At 37.8% G+C, this 17,576-nt stretch overlaps 1 protein-coding gene across 4 annotated transcripts in view; it reads left to right on the top strand.

Annotated features, from left to right (window-relative positions):
• Positions 1 to 17,576, top strand: part of HOOK3 (hook microtubule tethering protein 3) — a 79,119-nt gene that overhangs the window by 13,322 nt on the left and 48,221 nt on the right. For 2 of the 4 annotated variants that reach the window (XM_035894426.1, XM_009639000.2), the window contains exons 3-5: positions 4,483 to 4,533; positions 7,696 to 7,828; positions 9,961 to 10,028. In XM_035894426.1, the coding sequence (XP_035750319.1) occupies positions 4,483 to 4,533; positions 7,696 to 7,828; positions 9,961 to 10,028 (252 nt within the window). Of the gene's footprint in view, positions 1 to 2,073; positions 2,169 to 4,482; positions 4,534 to 7,695; positions 7,829 to 9,960; positions 10,029 to 17,576 lie in introns of those variants that run through there. The other 2 variants (XM_035894425.1, XM_035894427.1) reach the window with 2 other exon arrangements.

Here is a 17,576-nt window from a genome sequence, read left to right as displayed (position 1 = left end):
CCCTTCCCCTTCCCCTTCCCCTTCCCCTTCCCCCCTGCACCTTTTTAAGTGCAGCTAGGAATGATATGTACCTTAATAAGATATCTGAAGCTGATTGATTAAGAATTCTCTCAACACTTGGAAGCGTGTCCTAGCAATACCTCGAGAGATTATAGGTTCTTAGTTACGATCTGTGTGAAGGGAAATAGGTCTGTGCATAATTACCCTGTTGAACAGCATTTCAGAACATTGGGGTTCCCATTCAGACATTTCAGGACCTGAAATGTACAGGGGTAAGTCCATTTACACAGCATCTTCAGCACAAACAGGATTTCAGCCATACATGTGATATAAGGATAAATGCAAAACTGTCATAATGTTAGAGAGAAAACAAGAGGTTAGATAACCCATGCTCCCTTTTTGTCAGCAATCACAAGCTTAAGGGCATTTCTACTGTCCAGTTCATCAGGCCTTCCTTTTGTTGCTCAAGTATATTCATAAAGAGAGAAATCTGGACACACTACAGACCCTCAGTTTGGAACCAGTAAGTAAATTGTAATTGAATAAAAATAGAGATTTCATGTGACAGGTGAGAAAGAAAGGAGAAAAAACATGCGAACATTAAGTTGTACAGTGTTGCCAGACCATGTGTTGCCTTTAGTAACCCAGGGCACATCATCTCTGCTTTCATTCCAGTCAGTTTATTGAGTTAATGCTGTCTAATAAGGGTCAGTCTCATACTGAACAGTGTGTGCTAACTATGTAGTGCCAAGATGGCTGCAAACTGGGAAGGTAATGATCATTTACCACAGGGAACATACACACAGCTCTGATGTGGATGTTAGTGGAATTTAGGTATTCTGAGAATGAATGATAATATGCAGGTTGCCTTTGTGGATGCATTAGTTCAAGGCGGATGTCCTCTCCTTGGTAATATGATACTGGGGAAATAAAACAGGAAACTGCAGATGTAGGAGAGAGATGGGCAAATGAATAGAGATTCATCTAGAAGTAAGAATCCATCTATTGTCAGTTGCAACAGCTTTTGATATGGAATAAAACATAGTTGTCACTATTTTTTTTTTTTTCCCCCTAGTAAGTTTCATGTTTTTTCCAACAGAGGTGGGGGTGCAGGGAATGCATGTGAAAGGGGTTGGGAGGGTAGTGTACAGGCTTTGCATGGAAAAGGAGGAAGTCAGGTTGCTGATGCAAAACAATAAGCATCTCGTGATCATGGGCTGATCTACAAAGGATGATGCAGCACTTTATACTCATGATCAATATTGGAAATTCTATCTGTTGTGTTCTATCATTACATGATTTAATGGTCTTTGTTAACTAGTTATAGTTAGGTTTTCCCCCTGTGCTTTAAAAAAAGAGAGACAAAAATCCAAACAATCATCACCTGCTGTCTTTTACAATTCTGATGTAATTGGTTGTCTTTAACATTTTCTTATGCTGTTGCTCATTTTCGTTCATCTCCATTTGAAGTCTTCCTTTTAAGAGCTTATTCTATGACCTGACAGATATTACTGGAGCTACTGAGTTGAATCTCAAAATAGAAGACATTTGTGGTAGTTTCCCCATGATGGTTCTCTGCCAGTGGCAGTAGAACCATTGAAGTGTATTCATCGCAGACAAGTTAGAAAAAAAAAAAATTGAGAGCCCTCTGAGTAATACTGAGGATCATTGTTAAGTTTAAGCCAGTCTATAAAGAAGCTGCTTTAGCCTTATAATCGTCTGATTGTATGCCAGATACAAAGATGGTACAGTTAACTCTTGAAAGCAAGTTATCCTCATACTGCTGATTGACAGTAGGACCTCAAAGACAAGATTATTTTTTTCCAGTCTGTTCGCTGTTTTCTTTTTCCAAGGGTGCTGTCCTCTGTGTTAGTTTTGATGACAGATTTTGATCAATATTGGTTTTGTTCCAGCATCTTAACTCTAAGCTCTATAGAAGTTAAATGGAGGAAGATGACTCTTTGAGTTTAAGGGATTTTAATTCAAACAATGATTATAAGGAAAGGGGAAAAGAAATATTTTGTAGGTGGGTACTCTCCATTTTGTTTCTCATTTTTTGGGATTATGTTCAAGTTCAAGGTTCCTCACAATGTTCTCACCGGTAAACTGGACTTAAGTTCTGCAACATGGCCTTTGTGTTTCTGTGGCACTTTCTGCAGCAGACTCAGGTAAATTACAAACTGGAAGATTTTAATGAATCAAGTTTGAAAATTATATGCCAATCAGTGCAGTATTCTTTGTGGTGATTTGACATAAAAAAAATTATTTACATTTATTTAAATTCTTAAATATGTTGCAGACTTTGGTTATGATTGTGCATAGCCTTTGAGAAGTTATGGTAATTGATTCTGGGCAAACAGCTAGAAGGTAGTTGTAGTTCTTACAGAAACATGATGAGTTATGTGTAATACTACCGAAATAGTATGTGTTTGGGAGTAGAAGGTGTAAACCTGAAAGTAAACTAATTATTATGCTGTTATGGGAGGGACGGTAAATGTTGTTACATACTTGCTACCATGTAGCATCTCCAGTTCTCATTCTAGGCTGTCAGAATATTTGATGTGTCACTTTTCAAGTCCAAGTGAATTTTTCTTTCTTGTATGACTTAAAGTTCAGTGATTATGAAGACAATCAGGACGTTCTTATATCTTAATTAAGTGGTCAGCTTTTGCCACTTGTTTCCAAAAAGGAATAGATTAATAGCAATAAGATAATCAGATAATTATCACTTTGGATATCATGGCTAAATCTTTTAGTGTGTGTGTAGCCTGTTCATTTCTTGAGTTTCTCTTAGAAAAGAGGCTGGATTTTTGCTTTCATCACCTTGTTTTGTCTGTTGACTGCATTGAAGTATTGAGTTTGTCCCTGGATTTAAGTATGTTTCCTAACTGTGTTCTGTAATGTTTCCTCAGATCTTTTAGAAGATAGATTACTTCTGTCAGTGGACAGAATCTCCTAGCTGGATGTTTTTGGAATGTAATCAAGAATATAGAAGTTACTGTGGGCTTTAAAGACAGTTGGGATTTGAGACTTTTCGGTCTCCCTTCATCATAGTTCCACAGTTTGCCACTGTGGCTACTGTTGTCAGCAACAGCACTTTGTGAATCCTAATTCAGACGAGTTCAATCTTTGCAGAACCTGTTTATAGACTTCACAGAATCATACAATCATTTAGGTTGGAAAAGACCCTTAAGATCATTGAGTCAAACTGTAAACCTAACATTGCCAAGTCCACCACTAAACCATGCCCCTACACACCATGTCTACATGTCTTTTAAATACCACTAGGGATGAGGACTCAACCATTTCCCTAGACAGCCTGTTCCAGTGCTTGACAACCCTTTTGGTGAAGGAATTTTTCCTAACGTCTAATCTAAACCTCCCTTGGCACAACTTGAGGCCACTTCCTCTCCTCCTATTGCTTGTTACTTGGGAAGAGAGACCAACACCCACCTCACTACAACCCCCTGTCAGGCAGTTGTAGAGGGCGATAAGATCTCCCCTCAGCCTCTTCTTCTGTAGGCTGAACAACCCCAGTTCCCTCAGCTGCTCATCCATCACAGGAGGCAGTGCACTGCTACTATTATCTAAATTCCTTGCTTAAATACTTGAACACCAGTTGGTGGGAATCTGTAGCAGTTACTTTCAGAAAAGATTTCTTTTTTTCCTAATTATCACCTATGAGATCCATTGGGCATTTTTTAAGTGCACTCTTCATGTCAGAGACTTGAAGTAAATGAATTTTTTTTGGAAAGGGAGCAGTACTCAGTACTAGAGAAGTGTGGCATGGATTCTATACGTCAGGAGACACTTAGCTGATGCCATTGGTTATGCAAGTGAACAGAAACTGTCTTTGTATGGCAATGAAGGCATCACTGAGAAATGTGAATTTTGCCTTGGATACTGTAAGACAGACATTCAATTGTAAAGAACTGGAGGGGGGGGGGGATGAACAAAAATGAAAGAACTAAGAGGAATAACTAATGAGACAGTAAATAAATTAAGCTTACATAGGTTGGCAATAAAGAATATTGAGCAGTACCTGGTTTGGTTTGGAAGAAGAGGTTTATCTCTGCAGAAGGTAGATCACCAGGATACTTTAAGAGAAGAAAGGATGAAAATAATGTTTCAACTTCTGGATACAAAACTAATCCTAAGATAAACAAGTATTCCAAGAAAGATTTGTGCTTTAGAGCCTGATCTAAAGCCTATCCATGACAATGTGATGTTTTTCATAAATTTAAATGGCTTCTGTCAATCAATAAAGATTTGTGATCAGGTCTGGAAATCTGACCATGCGGGATGATTGCATAACTTTCATGATTCTAAATTAAACTGCTCAAACTGAAGGTCTCATCGTGCAAATAGATGCAATTTTATGATTCTTTTGTGTGATTCTTCTGTGATTGTCTACTTTATGATCATTTATCTGTAATTTATTTCATGTATGTATTGTATTTCCTTCTTCTTCTTGTCAAATAGGTAAGCAACCTGAAGAAAATTTTAAAAGGAATCCTGGATTACAACCATGAGGTAAGAACCATTTTAAGTAATCTACGTCTATATTCCTTTTTTGTTACATATTTAGGTAACCTGTTTAATGTGAATATTCTACTGATTAAGTTCTGACTTTTTCTTGCAAAATATTTGGCATACAGAGTGTTTCATGCCGTATTCTCAGGTGTTAGCCTTCTCTAACTGCTCACCTGCTTTACTGAATACTCAGAGCTTCCAGAGGAGTCCAATGTGTAAATTCTGTCATACAAACAGTAGATGTCTTTGCTGACTATGTTCTGATAAGGGACGTTAACAGTACCTGTGTTTGATTTTTTTTGTTTTCTTTTTTTCTCCTCTGCTCCAGCTAGAGACTTCTTCTTTCCTTTTTTCTTGAGGACAGAGAGTAAGGAGCATTTTTAGCCCCTACCTACATGAAAATTTTCAATGAAATGTTTTAATCCTGGTATATTGGAGTCTGCCCTTGGTGTTCTCTCTTAGACTGTTGATGAACTACTCCAGAGGAGATACAGTACAGTATTTTTTTCAGTGGTGAATCTTCAGCTAGAATATGCTTTTAGTTTCAAGAGGTGTTTTGAGGCAAATTGATCTGTACAGGCTGCAACACAAAACCCATATGTATGTTCTGGACATTGCTTGTCTCAAAATATTAGCTTCTCATAAATACTTTATAGAGGAAGGTACTTGTTAATAAACTTAAGTCTTTAAAAGTGAACAGATTTTCAAAAGTAAAAAGTCAGACTCATAAGCTCATATTCAGTAAATGGTCAGGTATCCATGTTGACATAAATTTAGAAAATTGATGTTTAAGGAAGGCGGTCACAACTGACAACTCTAGAAAGAAGCAAGTACATTTTTTGTTAGAGAAAATCAGTACTTCTATGACAAAGTGATGCCAGCTTTTTTTGGCTAATTGGTATGTACAACGATTAAGTTTCTGGTGTAAAAACTTTATTACTAAGCAAGTTTTGAGCTGTTTCAAGCTGATTAAGTTCTGCAAAGGTAATGCACATTTATAAATTTGACTGGATTTTGGTTTGATTTTTTTTTTTCTGCTGAGACAAGTAATAATGGATTTAATAATAAACAAGATCTGGATTCTACTATGGATCCTGGTTATGTATTCTCAAACTGATTCCCTCTCCTAGCGGTCACCTTCTGCAAAAATATAGATGTGAATATATATACAATTTACGTGATGTAGCTAAAAGCCTTTGAAAAGTGTATATGCTAATTTTGTTCCATCTTCAAAAATTGAAAAATTTGTATCGCATTCAGGAGGACAGTCTTTCAATAGCTGTCTTACATTGCTGTCTTTGTCAATTATAGTATGGAAAAACAAGAAGGCAAAGTTACCTATTTATATCTTGCATGCTTTGTTATGCCCCAGTAATCTTGCCGTGAAACTGCTGCTCTGGAATTAAAAACTTTTTTTTTTTTTGTAAAGGTCTTTTATATTTATTTTTTTTAAAAAGGGGGAAATGTTCTTTTTCATCTCAAGATATTTATTGCAGAGTTTATCTTTCATTTTCGTGTTTCTTGCAATTTATTTGTTGAATTAAAATTATATCATGTTTATTTCAATCCTCTATTTACAACTTCACATCCTTGTCTTCTTGATAGTGCCTGCTGATATGCCTCTTCCCTTCAGCTTTCAACAGCAATTATCAGTATCTGTGAAGTAGATATAATCATAGATATAAGATAGATCAGTACATGTGATCTTACTATCATTAACTATGAAGCCATTGTAGTATTATTAACTTAAATCCAGCAATACATTTGAAAGACTTTCAGGAACTACAGATCAATATATAAGCATGTATCAGATTTGTATAATTAAAAGAATATTGTGTTTTACTGTGTGATTGCAGTCTATATACAATGGTAATGTTTTCCATTGTGCTTGATCCATTCACAGAATTCTTATTTTCTCACTAGGATGACCTAAAAGAAGTCTTTTCCAACAAGAATAAATCTAGCATTTAGAGTATACAGAGATTTTTAGTACTGTTGGTACCCATTCTTTGAGAAAGCTGTTAAAAAAATGTAAAAAAAAAAAAAAAAAAAAAAACCCGCCACAATACAAAAACCACCGTACAAAACAAGTACAAACTCAACCACAACAATTTCATAAAGCCCAACCCTGGAAAACTTTCAAACAGCTTGATTTCTGTGTATTCTTCATATGCATCTCTTAAATGTTTTTTTACAAATACCTTTATCTGATTTTTGTTTTCCTTGAGTACTAACACAAAAAAGGGCACCCAGCAAACAAATGACTGATTCCCTCCATAGTCATTGTTTCTTTATTGCACCCTGCTTAAGAAGTGACAGTTTCTTTTTATCTGCAATTAATGTGTCAGAGATGTGTTTAATTCCATATTTCATATTCATATTTTCAGCCCCCTGAAAGCTTTTTGTGAACAATTTAGCAGAATTGTTTAATTCCTTCTACTGACAATCATTAATGTAAATCCTTCTTAATTATAAATCAGATTACATTCATTGTAAGTCACATGGGTTTTTTGTTTTGGTTTTTTTTTTTTCTTTCTGCATGTGGGCTGTTTAATTATATATTGTGTTAATACCTCAAATTCCCTTCCATGGAACTAGCTTTCTTAGCTCTGAGACTTGCTAAATATCCTTGAATTTTCTAAAAGTGTGAGGCCAAGTGGTAGAGTTTTTTTAGTCTTGTATTTGTCATGCATCAGTGCTAGACATACATATTGTATACGTGAAATATTTCAATTTCCGGCTTTCAAGTGGTAAGAAATGTGAGATTTATGTATAATATTTTATGCTACATAAGGTGGTTTTAGGTGTTCATTTTTTTAATGGAATGCTTTAAAATAAATTTAATTATCTGTGTGCTGTTGATCACCGTGGAAGCCTGCCTTCGTTACCTTTCTTATCTGAAGAAAAAAATCTTGCTAAGTTTGAAACTAATAGTTTCTTATTAGTTGAGAAAGCATGTTTGTCTTCTCCCACATCTTAGTTGTGTCAAGCAGTATGGTTTAGTATTCGGATGTTAGGTGTTAGGCAATTCAGTTTGTTTTACAGGTGGATTGAAAACTATGTTAAAGTACGGGTGAATTGCTCTTGATCATCATATTTTGAAATGTGTGTGTATGTATATGTGTAGTGATACAGACATGTATGTACTGGGTCTTTATGCAGATTCTAGGGCAACAGATTAATGACTTCACCCTTCCTGATGTTAACCTGATCGGAGAGCATGCTGATGCTGCGGAGCTTGGAAGAATGCTTCAGCTGATTTTGGGATGTGCTGTGAATTGTGAACAAAAGCAAGGTATTAACTTTTGAAAGCATGTTTTCTCCTAGGCAGTGAATGAATATCCAGCTCGTTGTGCAACTACCTAGGGGAAAAATTATATTTCTCAGGTTGCTGTAAGAGACAAATGGTTTTGTTTTTTTTTTCCAGTGTTAATGTTATTTTATCCTACAGATAATAACAGTTGTTTTGTTATAAGCTTCACTAGTTTTGGAGTCTCAAACTGTGGAACTGGTTTTGTTTCCAGCATACATATTTTGAGTTTTTGTTTGCTGAGCTGAAAAGGCACTCTGCAAAGAAAAATTCTTGGGCCCACCCTTTAACCATTTATGAGGTAGATCAGGATAGTTAAAAATCAAAAAATGTGATTGTTGCACTGTTCTGTGTGACTCTTGGTTTTAGGAATGTATTCCAGTCAGCATCTTGCTACATGGCCGAGAGCCATCAGTATGACTGGGTGTTGGTCTGAAGATATGTCTGATGTGATCTGGGATACTGTAGTTTCTGAGACTTTTGCATGAGGTTGCCAAGTAGGAAAAAGTAATGTTGGCAACCATGCCCTTCTGGGCAGCAGCTGAAGACTGAGCATAATACCTTAAGGGCACCCAAAATATCACGAGGCATCTGTTAGGCAATTGAATCCCACTTCAGCAGTCACTGAAAGAGACTTCTGCCTCTATTGACTCCCCTGGCACCAGATGTCTGTCTGACCTGCACAGGTAAAATAGGGACCCATTCGTTTTTCCTGCAGATGCCCCAGAGGATGTGATGAACAACAGAGATGCTTGTTGAAGTGTCCCAGGTCTTACGCTCTAAACTTGCCTTGTGTGCAGAGTGTCTTATTGTTACCCAGTTACCTTAAATTACACTTAATTCAAGCCAGATTAAGGTAACAAAGCAACAACATTTATTCTTAATGCTTAAAACAGGAAGCATAGGAATATGTTTATAATATACATATGTGGGTAAATAAAGCTATGTTTACTGTATTTACATTAAAGTCACATCAAATACCTGTCTCTTCCTGTTTTAACTCATTTTGGTCTCCTTTCTGACAAAATGGCAGCTGGGGTTTCAGACATTTTCTTTCTCTTCCATGGTGCATCTTAACTTTTATAGCTAGTTTCCCCTTTCCAGTTTCTCATATGTCTAAATCACTTTAATTTCTACTTCTGAAATTACTTTTATTCTTCCCTTAATCAGGAGACAGTCTTGCTATCCTAATTGGTTAAAATAGAGGTAATTTTCCTCCATGAGTACATAAATAACTCTCTTTTATTAGGCCTCCTGTCCTCTCTATTTTATGTATAATTATCTTATTTTTTTGGTCACTGGCATCCTCAGGTGGGAAGTATATCTTACTCCTGTATTTCTTTTACTCTTTTAGTCTAGACATTAAAAATGTACGTGTCTGAAATATCAGAACAGTCTAGTCTTTGAGTGAGACTTGGCATACCTAAATAATCACTTTGAGGTGACTGATTACCAGCATCTTGGGCAAAGCATTAAAAGAATACAGGTCACATATAAAGCTGATCATATCTCACTGGAAACTATATGATACCGGGCAAGTCATAAACTCCTTAACTTGGTCTAAATGTCAGAATTTGTCCTTCTAGCCACCCTGTTGTCTCACGAGGTACCTGTTGTGTAGCTCACATCTACACAGAGGTAATGAGTGAAAAAGTAGAGGGGACTTATTTGTGATACAGCACAGAAATAAGAACAGAAACCAAGAATGTATATGAAAATGCCTTGAAATGAGGATGCTGTAGGAAGGCAGGACGTTATTGTTCAACTTACAGAAAAGGACAACCTGTGTGTGGATCATGTACTTGTATAGCCTGAATAGTTTGGGAACAAAGTGAGAAAAGGAGTATAAGTAGTTATTTTGGAAGTGTGAGGTGCCAGAAGGAAAGAAATGGATGACAAGCACGTACTTTTTTCATTGTTGCAGAGTTCCAATGAGCCTGGATTTATGACTGAACAGACTTCTGATAAAGTCTTGTTTAGTTTGGTAGGGTGAGGCTTGATTGGTGATTTTGCATTTCAGCGCCATCTGTGACACCTAGTCATTTTGTAGGAAGGATGCAGCTTCTGACCTCATGTTCTGTGTGACTTGTAACGTTTCGGAATGCTCTTATTTTCAGAGTACATCCAGACCATAATGATGATGGAAGAATCGGTTCAACATGTTGTCATGACAGCCATTCAGGAGGTATGCTGGGATGCCCACAGTGTGTAAAAGTACAGCCTTTCAGTATTTTACAGAAATATGTTTTTTCCCACTTTGGAAAAACTTAGTTGGAAGTAAAGAAAATAAGGGGCATAGATTTTGCCATTTTACATTGAAAAATATCTTATTTTTTCCTTAGAAAAACAAATCAGTAAAGCTTGCTTTATGTCAAGGAACTCTGGTTGAATGTCCCACTTTTCTTTAAATCTAGAAGATTGAAACTTCTAGATGTTTTTGATACTGGGTTCCCTTCCCTTTACCTTTCCCACCCTGTGGCTCCTGAATTGCATAGACTGCTTTTATCTGAGTAACCAAATACTATAGAAATTCTTCAAAATTTGTACCTTGAAGTTGCAAAACTCCACAAACTGCTATTTTTTTTTTTTTTTTTTACTGGACAACTGAAAAGAAAGAGAAATGGATAGCAGAGTATTCTTTTGTCAGCTGTAGAGTTATGAATAGGCTAATGAAGGTGTTTGTGCTAATGTTTTTACAAGGTATAGATATACTGCAGTGTATTTTGTAAAAGTGCTGTTCAGTAGTAAATTAAAACCACAGTGAAAATTAAATCACAATGTTAGTGACCATGATAGCCATGAAACCCCCATGTGACTTCTTAGGAGCCCAAAGTGCCTGTAAGTGAAGTGCCTATCAGTCTTCATAGATGGAGGTTTACCACAGGGCAGGGCACTAAGGAAAGCAGAAAATCGCTGGTAATCCCATTTCTTCTCAACCTGAACAAGAGAAACTAAATTCCACGTTGAGCTCTAGAGCAATTTCACTTTTCTGTAATGTCTGAGTAGAGAAAGAGAAGTCAGTGAGCCTACAGGGACCCCATCCCCTGTTATCACTCTGACCACTGGTGTATCCATGCAGTTGCACATCCTGTTGTGTGTGTATGGACCGCTATCTATAACATTGCAGAGAGGGCTTTTGAAATGAACATTGAAAGAATCCTTATGCTAAATCATCTTCCAGTCAGTGCTGCCAAGCACCAGTTTGCCTGAGTCTTGGGATATTTTACTTTTGCATTCTTCTTAACTGTAATACAGTGTTTTGGTGGGTTTTTCTAATGTCCTGTTTCATTAAGCCCAACTTTCAGCATGACTTTATTCCTGGCTGTCTTAAAATAGAAAACCTCTTATCCTCCTTCCTTCTGTTGAAAACCTTCTGTTTGATTTTTGTAAAAATCTCCTTTGTTTGATAAAATAGCCAGATCTGAAAGCAGCCCACAATTTTCGGCATATGATGAGTAGGCATTGAACTTGTTTAGTGTTTGTGCCCTTTCTCAGAGGTGGGGAGTAGAAATGGGGGGAAATCGCAGGATGAGGGGCTGTTCTTCTGGAACAGATTTTTGAAACTCGGTGAATCAAAAAGCTTACTATTCAGGTACTGGTGCATTTCTGAGTGATTTTAATGCTACCTTCCAAGCTACTTAGAAATCCAAGGCATTCAGAACCAAATTAGGAGGATCATGAAGGGAAAATCCTGCTTAATTTCCTTTTATGACAAGGTCACCCACCTAGTTGACCAAGGGAAGCCAGTAGATATGTGGGTTTTGGATTTTAGCAAAGCTTTTGATACTGTCTCTCACAGTATGCTTCTGGACAAATGTCCAGCATACAGCTAGACAAGTCCGTAATGCTTTGTGTGAGCAATTGGTTGACAAGTTGGGCTCAAAGTGTTACAGTAAATCGGGTTACATCAGGCTGGTGGCCAGTCACTAGTGGGGTTCTCCAGGGGTCATTTTAGGGCCAGTGCTCTTTAATGTTTTTATAAATGGTCTGGACACAGGCATCAAATGTACATTAAGGAAGGTTGCTGATGGAATTGCATTAAGGAAGGAGCTGTGGACTCCCTTGAGGGTAGAGTGGCCTTACAGAGAGATCTGGGTAGACTGAAGAGCTGGGCAATCACCAACGATGTGAAGCTGAACAAAAGCAAGTGCCCGATTCTCCACCTGGGACGGGGTAATCCTGATTATACATACAAACTGGAGGATGAGAGGCTGGGCAGCAGCCCTGCCAAAAGAGATCTGTGGGGTTGGGTTTATGGCAAGTTGAATACAAGTCAGCAGCATGTCCTGGGAGCTAGAAGGGCCAACTGCATCCTGGGGGGCATCAAGCATAGCTAGCTGGTCAAGGGAGGTGCTTGTCCCACTCTGCACTGCACTGGTGTGGCCCTACCTCGAGTACTGTGTGGAGTTTTGTATGCCTCAGTGTAAGGTCACCAAACTATTAGTGTATTTCTGGAGGAGACCAGCCAAGATGATGAAAGGTTTTGAGGGCAAGACTTACATGAAGTGGCTGAAGTCACTTGGTTTGTTCAGCTTGGAGAAGAGAAGGCTGAGGGGTGACCTCACTGCAGTGTACAATTTCCTCAAGGGAGGCAGTGGAGGGTGGAGGTACTGGTCTCTCTCTGGTGACCAGCGACAGGACACAAGGAAATGGAATGAAGCTGCATGAGGGAAAGTTCAGACTGGGTATTAGGAAAAGGTTCTTCACTGAGAGGGTGGTTGGTCACGAGAACAGGTTCCCTAGGGCAGTGGTCACAGGCACCAAGCCTGTCGGAGTACAGGGAGCATCTGGATGATGTTTTTAGTCATATGGTTTAGTTTTAGGTAGTCCTGCAAAGAGCAGGGAATTGGACTCTATGATCCTTCCAACTTGAGATATTCTATGATTGTAACAAGAGTTTAGGTCCAGAGAGTCTTTTTGGAGCTGCACCTGCAGTCTGTGTCTTTGCAGGAGTGAAACATCACGGGATTTAGGGAGGCTTTTCTATTTCTTTGACTCAGAACAGCTCTCAGAATCCAAGTGACTTGGGCTAAGCAATATGTAGGAGCCACCAAAATAAAGTCCCTAGGAAAGTAGCTATATATGCATATTTGAAAAGTTGGTATGCCACCTAATCCAAACATTTCAAAGCATTTGACATGTGGGTATTCTTTCTTCAAAATTAGGTATGTAAAAAGACCTCTCAGCTTTACTGATGTATTACATAATTCATTTTCCTGTTTCAGCAAAGCACATATAAATGCTTTTTGATACTTCTTTGTTTTTCATAAATGATCTGACTCATGAAAGTATTTCATGAGGCACAGTAGAACAAGCTTCTACCCTGTTTTCTCTGGTTTTTTTGCATGAAGAAGCTGATTTAAAAATGGAAGAAGGAGCATTTTATGTTTTAAATATTATTTGGTTATTTCAATTTTTTTAATAATTTGTGACTCTTCAGCATTTCCTTTCTTCACTTATTTAAATGTTTAAACTAAAATATTATTAATAACATTTGCCTTGTGGTCCATAAAGTTTTTATAAATTGAACAAGGTTTTTCTATTATTTTTTCAATGCAGTCAAATTTATCTGGTGTGTTGCCACCACCTAGATTCTTAGGTTCCAATCTGCAGATGGACATTTCTAAATGCAAGCTGTGCACAAGATAGAGGAAGAGCAAGAATGGTATAGCTATCAAAAATATTGCAAAAAATATAACATAACTATAAATTCTGTATTGTATATTCTGTAATATATACTCCTATATCCTGTTTATATTATTATAATGTATTATTACTTGCAATTAATATATTGCTATGTATAATATATTTTAAATTTGCAGATTTTTTTTAAAGGCAAAAAAACTTTCCTTGAAGAAATTACTTTGGCAATTGTGTATTTCTCTTTCCTTTCCTTGACATCCTTTGGAAATTCTTCTGTTGTTTTCTCAAGTCTTTTCTCTGAGCAGCCAAGTTCATTATTAATGAAAGTGGTAGCTGGGGAAATTGTTTGCCTTTGCAAACGTCTCTAAACTTGATCACTTAGCACGTGTTTGTGCAGGTCACACTGAGAGTCAGAATAGGCTCTTAACAGCGAAGTCCTAGAGGTAGTGTCAAAACTTGCCTGGGGTGCATAGCAAAAGGTACTTCCTGTCTGGATTAATACCAGCTGTGTTACCTTCCGCAAAATAGAAACTGCTTGGTTTTCTGTTTTTTCCCCCCTCCCTGTATTTTGTCCTGACTGTTTAAAGGTTCATCCTGTCTAAAGTAAAAGTGGCTTTTCAATAGCTAGGAAATGATGGAAAAATATTTCCTTGCATCTGTCAGCAGTACTGGAGGAAGAAGAAAGTCCAGCTGCATTAAAGGATACACACTGTGTTGTACATAGCCTTGACTCTTAAAAAGCCAACAAAAAAAAAGACGTTTTAAAAAAAGAAAACCTTTTGAATACAGAAGCTGGATTTTGACATTGTTTCATGAGCACTTAAATGAGCTTGTACAATATTAGCAACTGTGGAAGAAGCATTTCAATAAAGCAAATGTTTTGAACTTTTAACATCATCAACTAAGTGGTGCAGCTGCATTTGCAAAATCATGCAAATCATGTGTGTGTGGGGGAAAGCATTCATAATTCAGGTTATTCATGCATGCAGATTTTGTGATAGTTTTACCCCTTCCCTAATGTATCCATGACAACAGAGCTTGTTCACAAGCAAAGCAGTTAAAAAGTGAAGGTTTTAATAATACAAAATTAGCAGATCTACAAGTATTTTGTAAGATGTCGTACCAAAGCTATGAGCATAAAAATGTATAGATGTAAAGGATTAACAGGGAACGACAACTGCTTCTCATACACCTAGACAAAGAATTATAAAAATTGTCATGTTGTCCAGGTTATTGTACCATTTAATATCCAGACTGACCTATCTCTTTTGATATTAAATGACATTTTGATTATTTGAACAAATACTTGTGCTACTTCAAATCTTCATTCTAAATATGCAAAATAAACCGGAAAAAGAGCAAGGAAGTAAATGCTAATTGCTTGCTTTTTTACTGTGGGAAGCTCTTAAGCAGACTTTTCCTTCTACTGTCGAGGTCTAATGGAATTGCTTGATTTTGCAGGCATTTTTCTGATTTCCCTTTCTATGATTGGTGCACTTGTAAAATCTCTGCACATCATCATCCGTTAAAGGTACATGTGAAAATAGATGATAATACTATACTTAAGCTAACTTGTGAGTTTGGAGCTGAAAGTGAGTTCCAGAGCTGCAAAACTGTGAAGGTAGACCTTTATGCCCACCTGTAGTTTGCTCCTGAAGAAAAGAAAACTTGCAGCTGTGGAGGGAGAATGAGAAAGCCACTTCCTTCTGCTTTTTATTCTCTTGAGTCAGCCAATTGAAATACAAATGAAATTAAGTTTGCCACTCTAAACTCAAAAGTATTGGCTCTGACCCATACGTCTCAAGACCACATGTTCTAATATCACACTTGTAGGTTGCATGCAAAGCACTGAAACTACAGCAGTTATTTCAGGAGTTTGTGAGCTTGTAAGTAAGGGAGATATATGGTAGAACACAGTAAGGAAATCCGCTTTAAAAATTCATAGTAATCAACTAGTATCATCAGATTAGTAATAAATAATGCAGAAAGAGCTAATATGCCATCAAGCAGGTAGCTGATGAAATGAGCATTTTTGAGCTCTGAACTTCAGTAGTGTCCGAGAATGCCAGTTGAGAAGAAACAAAGTGAAGATTAGGGGAAAACTAGGCAAGCCTGTTACCGTATGTTTTTTAGGTGGATGGAAGGCGTAGTATGTGTGTTTTGAGTTGACATACATATCTGCATGGAATCCTAAAATACAGCATTCAGTAAAACTTTCCTTGAATTTTTCAGTGAATCTTACTAAAGAGAGAAGTTTGGATAGGTGGTTGGAGTTTGTACCCTGCTAGCTGTGCTGTTTACGATAAAGTGTTCGCTGTTAAGCAGAGAGAGACTGGGTAGAGACAATCCAGAAGCAGAGCACAGTTAAGACATTTGCTTACATATACCACTGTCCTCTCCACTGTGGGTGGAAATGTTTAGGGAGAAGATGGAGGCTCTCCTTCACCCTGATAACTCTCCCTTTTCGCCCCACTTGACTTCAGTTTATTTTTTTACCTGATGATCAGAGGTTGTATTCCTGTATTACTTGTGAGTTATCTGGCAGTCTCGTTCCTGTTCCTTGTCTGGTCGTGCTACTGGGCACAGTACAATCCCTAGCATCCCTACCATATCACAGGCCATAAGATTGCAGGATGTTTCTTGTTGCATTAAGTTGGTCATCTCTGCACATGTGTCTCTGGCTCTTGCCCTCAGTGCCTCATGCACGCTTCCCATGACATTGCTGATGCACCCCATGGAGTTAAATGCACAAATTCTGTGTAACATTAATGCTACACCCACAGATTTCCACTGCCTAATCCTCCTCCAGCTAATGTCCTCTTCTCTGGACATTTCTGCTAAGGGTTCTTAAGGATAGGAAGTTCTGGGAGACATGGCAAAACCCATTGAGGAATAAAGGGATTATGTTACTGGCCTCAGCCTGCTTTTATGATAGTCCACATAAAGCAGCAACACCACAGTGGCCTCTAGTGGGTTGTGCAGCCTCTTGTATTCCTCCTACAGTAAGTCTTGGGCAGGCCTATCAAGCTGGGTTTCTGAAGAGGAAGCTGTGCTGGAGCCAGAGAGGGGTGGTGGCTGTCATGGACATACTGTTGTACACCCTTACAGGCTGCACGCAGCCTGGGACCTGCCCACCAGAAAGTACTGGCTTAACAGGTGGAACTTAGTGTCTGAGGTGTGTTTGTGAACAGTGTTGTGGGACATAGGGAGAAAAGTTCAGTATTTGGTTGATGTGGATATCCCTGTTAGTCATCTGGAAAAACATTTAAACAGTAGCTAGTGAAATGGAGTAATTGAAACATGTATAAATATCACAGAGCAGAGAGGGACTGGAAATTCTTGTTTTGGGATGGCAAAATGATAATTGGCTTAGGAAACGTGGCCCTAAATTAAATACAAGTCTGTAAACCCACTGTATGTAGTAACGAAAAAGACATGTGACTTCATTTTTCAGGAGGCAGCTCTGAGGCTAGGGACTTTCTAATTACTATTACAGAGAATCTGGGCTTCATGGAAAGGTTCATCTTGGAGTAGTTTGTCATTGTAAAGATGTAGACAAAATGGAAGGAATTCAGCAGTTAGCAACAAACATCATCACGGCCTGAGGAGAACTTTTGAGGACAGATAGATGAATTTAAGCATGTGGTACACAGCTAAATCCCAATTAAGGAGATAGGGAGAGGAAGAGAAACATAAGTGTATAAATATTTGAATGATGTTAAATGTCAAACAGATTTTTTTTCTTATACACAGTGGTATAAACAGAAAGAATGGAGAAGAAATGAAAGCTCTTGTGCTGTCTATCTGAGGAACTTGCCAATGAAAAGTAATGCAAAAGCACTGATTTCTGGAAGGAAAAAAGGAAGCCCTATCTCTGGAGAGAGTAACCAGGCTGGACAGGAGGCCTTAGGAAAGAAATCTTGTCCTGATTTTGCTTGTGATAGGGCCTTTTTGATTGTAACTTCTATGATTCTTGTCACTGAAGAGCTCAGAAAACATTTTGTGTTTGGACAGGCTGACAGAAACCATCGGTGTGATTCTGTAATGCTGCCTTTAGAGTTAGTTACAGCATAGCTGTTATTTGGAGGAC

This window comes from Egretta garzetta, unplaced genomic scaffold (genome assembly GCF_000687185.1).
Source record: "Egretta garzetta isolate BGI_Z169 unplaced genomic scaffold, ASM68718v1 scaffold585, whole genome shotgun sequence".
Classification (NCBI taxonomy): domain Eukaryota; kingdom Metazoa; phylum Chordata; class Aves; order Pelecaniformes; family Ardeidae; genus Egretta; species Egretta garzetta.
Note: the sequence above shows the minus strand (reverse complement) of the source record. Positions and strands in the feature narration are given on the sequence as shown.